Source organism: Humulus lupulus, chromosome 1, assembly GCF_963169125.1.
Source record: "Humulus lupulus chromosome 1, drHumLupu1.1, whole genome shotgun sequence".
Taxonomy (NCBI): Eukaryota; Viridiplantae; Streptophyta; class Magnoliopsida; order Rosales; family Cannabaceae; genus Humulus; species Humulus lupulus.
This window is the reverse complement of record NC_084793.1, coordinates 82,335,850-82,342,612: the sequence shown is the minus strand read 5'-3', so window position 1 is coordinate 82,342,612 and position 6,763 is coordinate 82,335,850. Positions and strand designations below refer to the sequence as shown.

General features: G+C 33.4%; 1 protein-coding gene across 1 annotated transcript; it reads left to right on the top strand.

Annotated features, from left to right (window-relative positions):
* Window positions 1–2,291: 2,291 nt before the first annotated feature.
* On the top strand, window positions 2,292–3,801 carry LOC133795250 (phytochrome A-associated F-box protein). The gene has a single exon (XM_062232706.1). It carries the CDS (start codon window positions 2,662–2,664, stop codon window positions 3,640–3,642), a length of 981 nt encoding a protein of 326 aa, XP_062088690.1. The 5' UTR covers window positions 2,292–2,661; the 3' UTR covers window positions 3,643–3,801.
* The last annotated feature ends 2,962 nt before the right edge of the window (window positions 3,802–6,763 follow it).

Below are 6,763 nucleotides of genomic sequence, written 5' to 3'. Positions count from 1 at the left end.
TTCAAGATTGTAATACATGTCCTCGTCGTCCCTGGGGGCTGGTGGTCCTCGAGAGTCGGATGATCCACTCCTCTCATCAGGTTCCGAATTCACCATAGGCTGCTTTCCAGGGCGTCGGGGGTAGTCAGCTTCATCTAAAATTTCCTCCTCAGGAACATTGGGATCATTCGCTGCCATTGTTGGTTCAGGGAGGCTTTTTTGACTGAACAGACTCACGCATGTACTGCTTAATGCCTCTCAATGAAAGCACCAAACTGTTGACACCGTTTTTTGTCAACTTAAATTGTAGAGCAATTAAACAATAAAACAATGAAGCAAATGAATAAAGAGGGCTGCCTAGTCCACGAGTCAATAGTATTAAGACTTGGGAATTTTCTTGAAACTTTTCAAAGAAGAGTTGCCCAGAGTTTTCTCTCAAGAAATCAGAAATCTGTCATTTACAAGTGGTGATTCATTCTCTATTTATAGAGAAGGTTGCAGAATTCATTCCCACATATTTCGGGAAGATATTCTATAAATCAATTGAAATAATGATATTAAATGCATTATCTCCTACATACACGGAAACGTCCCATGAAGATCGGGAACGAAAAACAGATTAAATGATATCCCTTAACTATTGGGATTGTACAACAATAAACACGTTCACACGTAATGGGTCATCCCAGATGATTCATCAAATCTTTGAGATTAGCAATTGGCTTTGAGTCTGTCAAGACTGAGTCAATCACGAGCTGACCGCCCATCTTCACGCTATGCTTGGGATAGGTAGGTGATGACGAGGCTGTCACATCCGAGCTTGCACTTCCCAAGCTCGTGCTATCTCGCCTGAAGACGATCGGTGAAAAATATATTCAAGTGTCGTGCCATTGCCCATCGCGAACTCAGAGAATATTCGAGGTTACACATTCTCGAGGTTGTTGTTTTACTTCAGAGAGGTTTAACGGTTGGACCATATGATGTCTGCATATATTTCGAGCTCACACCTGACGAGCCCAACTTTTGGGGTCATACTTCTTATCTCGAAATCTGGGTGTAACAATATCTTTAAATATATTTTATTAATTAAAGTAAAATAAAGTAATTGAAAAAGAAATAATAAATATATACTAAATGGGTGAGAGAAAACTTATAAAGAAAAATAATAATATTAACATATTATATAAATGATATGTAAATGTTATGTAAATATAGATATGAATTAATTGAAGTTTGTGCATAGCTATTATAAATATATGTATAAAAGAGCTGATGGAAGATGTTTTTGTGAGTTTTAATTAAATATTATAGAGAAAGTGTATTACAAAATACATCACTAAAACATAATTTTTTATAATTTACGTCAAACTTTTACATTATACCATATGCTTCTCTATTTTTTCTCTACATCATTTAAATATTATATTTTTTGAAAATATTTTATTCATTTTAAGAAATAAAATAATTAAATATAATAGTATCACACTTATATATATAAGAGTTTATAAAAAAATAATAAAGTATTTATAGTTTGATGAATAGTATTTAGAAATACTATTCATTTAGGTAAAAAAAATATAAGTTTACATCACCTAGAAGATCATTTAATCATTTTTTTTTTCTATATTATAAAGAATAAGATATTTTACCTATTTCATTGGGAGCTCTTAGTAAAATTTAAAGCTCCAAATATTATTTAATCTTTTCTATAAATAGACTTCTGATTATAATATCTTTTCAAAATGTAAGATACCTAAACTTTTTAGGTAACTTGCATGTAGACACCTTGGTATCCATATTAAGTAAATTTAAAGCTTCCCACAATAAGGCTTGGTTGAGTGAATTTTTGCTTTAACTTTCAGGTTAAACAAAAAGAAAAAAAAAGTATTTTTAAAACTTCAAAACCATTAAACCATAAAATGGCTTTTAAAAGCACAGCCAATTAGTATTATATAATAATCAGTCAAAAGTACACTCGAGTAATATTTTACTTGAAGGGGTTGCCACAATATAATAATAAAATAAAATTGTGCAAAATTGATGGTATACAGTGGAAGCTTGAGTTTTGGGTGGATTCTATGCCATACAATCAAGTTGGGAATCGACATCGCATACTGAGTGAGTGTTGAAGATTGTTGGCCGCCTTATGTCCAAGTAATGCTGGTCACTTAATCTGGCCCCATCCCATACCCATCTAATTCCTAATTGGTTGAGTCTCTCTATTGATAGAATTCGAAAATTAAAAATAAAAATGATGAAGGTGATTACTTTTTCTTTTTTCTAATAAGTACTTTATCTTCCATTCTATTTTTTTTCTCCTTCATCCCTTCTCTCGCAATTTCTCTTAATATTCTCTTTCCTCATTTTCTTTCACCAAGTTTGTTACTATTTTCTCTCTCTGTGATAAATAAATATTTTTAATACTTCGTTCTCACCAACTGCAACAAAACCAGAATCAAAGCCAGAAAGAAAAGCCTTCTTAGATATCACCGCCACCATATCTCTCGATATCTTGCATGTACATTAAGCAATACTCTCTCAACTCTATTTATCACTGCTTTCAAAAGCCTTATTCAAAGTTCATATATTGATCCCAAATTCGTAGCTATCTCGAACAACACACAACAAAAGAAAATCATTGAAATCCATTTTCGTTTTCAGTACGGACAACGCACTCACTGAATGGAAGAAACTACGTTCTCAAAGCTCTCTGACGACGTCGTTCTCAATATCTTCTCCAAGCTCGAAAGCGATCCGCGAAACTGGGCCCGCGTAGCCTGCGTTTGCACCAAGTTCTCGTCTCTGATTCGCAACGTTTGCTGGAAGAACAAATGCCTGAAGACTATTCCTTCCGTCGTCGCCGATCTCATGTCCGGCTCCGCTGAGCCGCTCGGAGGTTGGGCCGCGCTTCACAAGCTCACCGTTTGCTGCCCGGGCCTGGTCCACTCAGGGGTCCTTCTAGAAAATTCCGATTTCGGTCTTGAGCGAGAGATCGGACCCGATGAGAATTATAGCAAATTGGGTTCGCCTCTATCGGTGACGAAGCCCAAAAAAGGATCTTTTTTGAGCCAAATTGAGGCGAATCCGGAAGTGGGTACGTCTGTTTCCGATTGTTCTTGGTCTCTTTTCGATGATCTTTATAATGATACCGTTTACAATGTCTCCGATGCTGAAGATTGTGCCCAAGTCAGCGAAGAGGTTATTGAAAAGGGTGTTTTCAAAATGGACCCAGAATCACCTTTAGTGAAAAAGAGAAAGATTTGTCGATCGATGAGGTCGCATTTGGCTTCTGGGTTTTGGACTTTGAGCCGTGAACAGGGGAATAAGCTTCTCCATAGTCGGTTCCGTGGAGATTGCTTGTATATTTGTACTTTGCCTGGGTGTGCTCACTTCGAAGAGAAGCGGAATTACATGCTTTTCAGAGGGATTTTCAAGGATTTCAAAGGGTCGCAGGTGTGGAGAACGATCAAAGATAGTAGCCGGAACAAGATTGATCTCAAGTGTTCGTTCTGCCATTGTAATGAAACTTGGGATCTCCACTCTTCCTTCTGTTTAAGGCGAGTTTTTGGGTACCATGATGATGGTGAGCCAGTTGTTCGAGCTTATGTCTGCGAAAACGGACATGTCTCTGGTGCGTGGACCGATTTGCCATTGTACACTTAATATTTAATTTTATTTCTCCTTCGTTCTTCTTTCTATATGTAAGGGAATTTTGTTTTAGTCTTTTTATTTTATTTTGATTATCTTTTCTTTTCTAACTTATGTCTCTCTCTTAGTAGACGCTTTGCAAGTATTTCAATGTTACCATGGTTTTAGAAGTAACTCCCGTTTATTGTGTTGTGTCTCTATTGTTTTTGTTATTTTTTTATATTATTATATTTGAGTTTTTGTCTCACTCAATAAATAATGTGTGGTTTGATTAGGATTCTTTTATCTGTGAAGATGGTTTCTATGAGATTGTGAAGTTTCATTAAGAAAAACCTCCATGCCTATAAATTCAAGCCTTCATTTTTTTTTTGATTGTGTTTAAGACAAGGGCAAACATAGCCAAATTTAAAGCAAGTGGGCTAGGATATAACGATTTTGAAGGGAAAGTAACTGATAGTCAAACTGCTGATGCAATTTCTCTGTTGTTATAGTCAAACTTAGCTTTAGATAATGGAAACTGGAAAAGCTAAAGCTTGACATTTGTAAATGGACCGGTTGTTCTTTTGTATATGGTTGTGTGCGTGGCGTTTGATGAAAACGCTATGTGGGTCATTCGTTAGGTAATATATTCTGTTTGTTTGTGTGGCGTTGTTTCGTAATGATATTAAACAAGGCATGATTTGCCATTACCTTCCTTTACTTTTCTTCTTTGAAGAGAAGCTAGCGTGTTTATCTCTCCCAGCCCCCTGATTGGATTTTATGGTGGTATGGACTGTAGTCTGTAGACTGAGTCCATTTCATTGTACTAGGCCTAAATAAGTAGTATTCAATTGCAATATTCCCATAAATTATAATGATTTTCTTTTGTTTTGTTGTGAAATATTGCTCTCCATTGTAATATCTGGTTGGTTAACTCCAGTCCATTGGTAACATGAGCTGGTTTGTGATGGATTCTGGTTTTGGCCTTCTTTTATTTCAATTTAGTTTTGTTTTGTTTTTTTTATAATCTTTTTAGCTGTCTTAATTTTTATTTAAAAAAGCAGCAGCAGAAAGGAAGGAAAGGGTGGAAGTTGGGCTTCACACATATACAAGTAGTTTTAACTCATATTTCAAATATGACCGTTGCTTATTTTTTTAATGATTTTTTTTTTGTTTTTGTTATTTTAAAATATTTTAAAAATATTTTCTGAATTAATAAAACAAATTTTTTTTTTAATTAAAACTTTAAAATAATTTAAATAAACAAAAATAAAAAATTATATCCAACCCCTAAACTTAAACCAAAAAATTAAAAAATCAACACCCTAAACTTAAAAGACAAAATTTAAAATAAATTTAAACAAAAATAGTTTAATTAAAACTTAAAAAAATTAATAGATTTTTAATTTTGTTTAATTAATTTAGAAATATTGGTTTTATTTTTTTATGATTTATACTTGGAATTAAACATATTTATGTTTATTTAATTAATCTAAATAGTTTTATTAAAAAAATTTATTTTAAAATTAATTTATATTATTTTTTGTTTAAAAATTTACATTTAATTGATTCATTTTATAAAAAAATAGATTTTTGAATCATTTTAAAATAACAAAAAAAAAAAACTCATTAAGAAAGAGGGGCAACATGATCATATTCGAAATATAAGTTGACCACATTCCAGCAAAGAGTACCAAATTGGTACGAATTACAATGAGAGGGTACCGAATAATCATTATTATAAATGGTATCAAATGTGTATTTTGATAAAACACAATGTACCAAATGAGTATTTACCCTTAATTACTAATTTGATATGCATATTTTAATATACCCATATTATAATATTTATTAACTTAAATAACAAACAACTTGAGAAAATTACATGAAATATGAGATTTATTTTTGTAAAAATTTGATAAATGTGACCTTTTTTCCCTTAAGTATGACATAGTTTATTTGTTTACATTTTATGAGATTTTTTCTCCATATTTTTGTAATTTTATTAGAATACACCATATACTTAATATAAAACTTCAATATTAAATTTTTAATTACTTTTAGGGATATTTTTATTAATATATTTTTTAATTATATTTAGGTTAATAATATATATACAATTAATTGAATACATAAAATCATATAATTTCTTCCATCATATATATACATATATTATTGTTATTATTATTTTTATATGTATATATATATATAAAATTATAAAACAATACATATATATATATATATGAATATATTATTATTGTTATTATATTGTTTTCATATATACATTCAAATATGAGGTGATGAGATTAGCTTTCACTAATTGTGGTGGTGATGATGTCTGGATTACGTTCATTATACATATGTATGTTTTGGATCATTATTGGACATGCATATATGACATTTACTTTAATTTTAAATAATAACAGGTTATCACTATAAAAATAGTTTTGGATTTTTTAGTAATGTGGCTGTTATCCAGATTTCCGGATAGCGTTTAGATGGATATCCTCGGGGAAGCAAAATTATCAATGTCTTTCACGGTAGGTGACCAGAGCTCGCGGATGGACAGGAAGGCTTCGCCTCTCCCGTTTAATGTCCGGATTACTCTTTCAAGCAAACGCGACACGGAAGCTCGTCAACTCTCCCGGACTCCCGAAGGGGTATCCTTCAGGGAAGCTCGTTCCAGGAGAAGCTCTTCAAGTGATCTTCGCGGAAACAGTTCCGTGCCTCGCACGGAACAAGACCAGGCGGTCGAGTCGTGGAGGAGGCATATTTGGAATGATATCCACCTGACACAGGATCCCGCCTGACACGCCCGACAGGTCAAAGCCGCACACATCCCAGCACGCCTAAGGGTACCTTTTCGCCTACTGTTCCGCTGACAACTTGGAAAAGACGGCTGACTTTGTGTATTCCCCATACTTTCATATAAATATACCCACATAGAGTCGTGTAGCCATGCTACTACAGTAATTGTATCCCCTATTTATGGCTGGTGTAATTAAGACTCATGTACGTAGAGAAAAACCCTAGCTATAAAGACCCCCTCATTTTACAATAGGGGGGACGGCCAAAAAATCACATAGCAAGAACTCTACTAAAATCTCTCTAGCTTCATCTTCTTCAAGAGAACCCGAGAGAAACACTGTGAGTGTGT

What these genes read in the sequence shown, in the direction of transcription:
- LOC133795250 (XM_062232706.1), top strand. Translation starts at nt 2,662, where the DNA reads ATGGAAGAAACTACGTTCTCAAAGCTCTCTGACGACGTCGTTCTCAAT.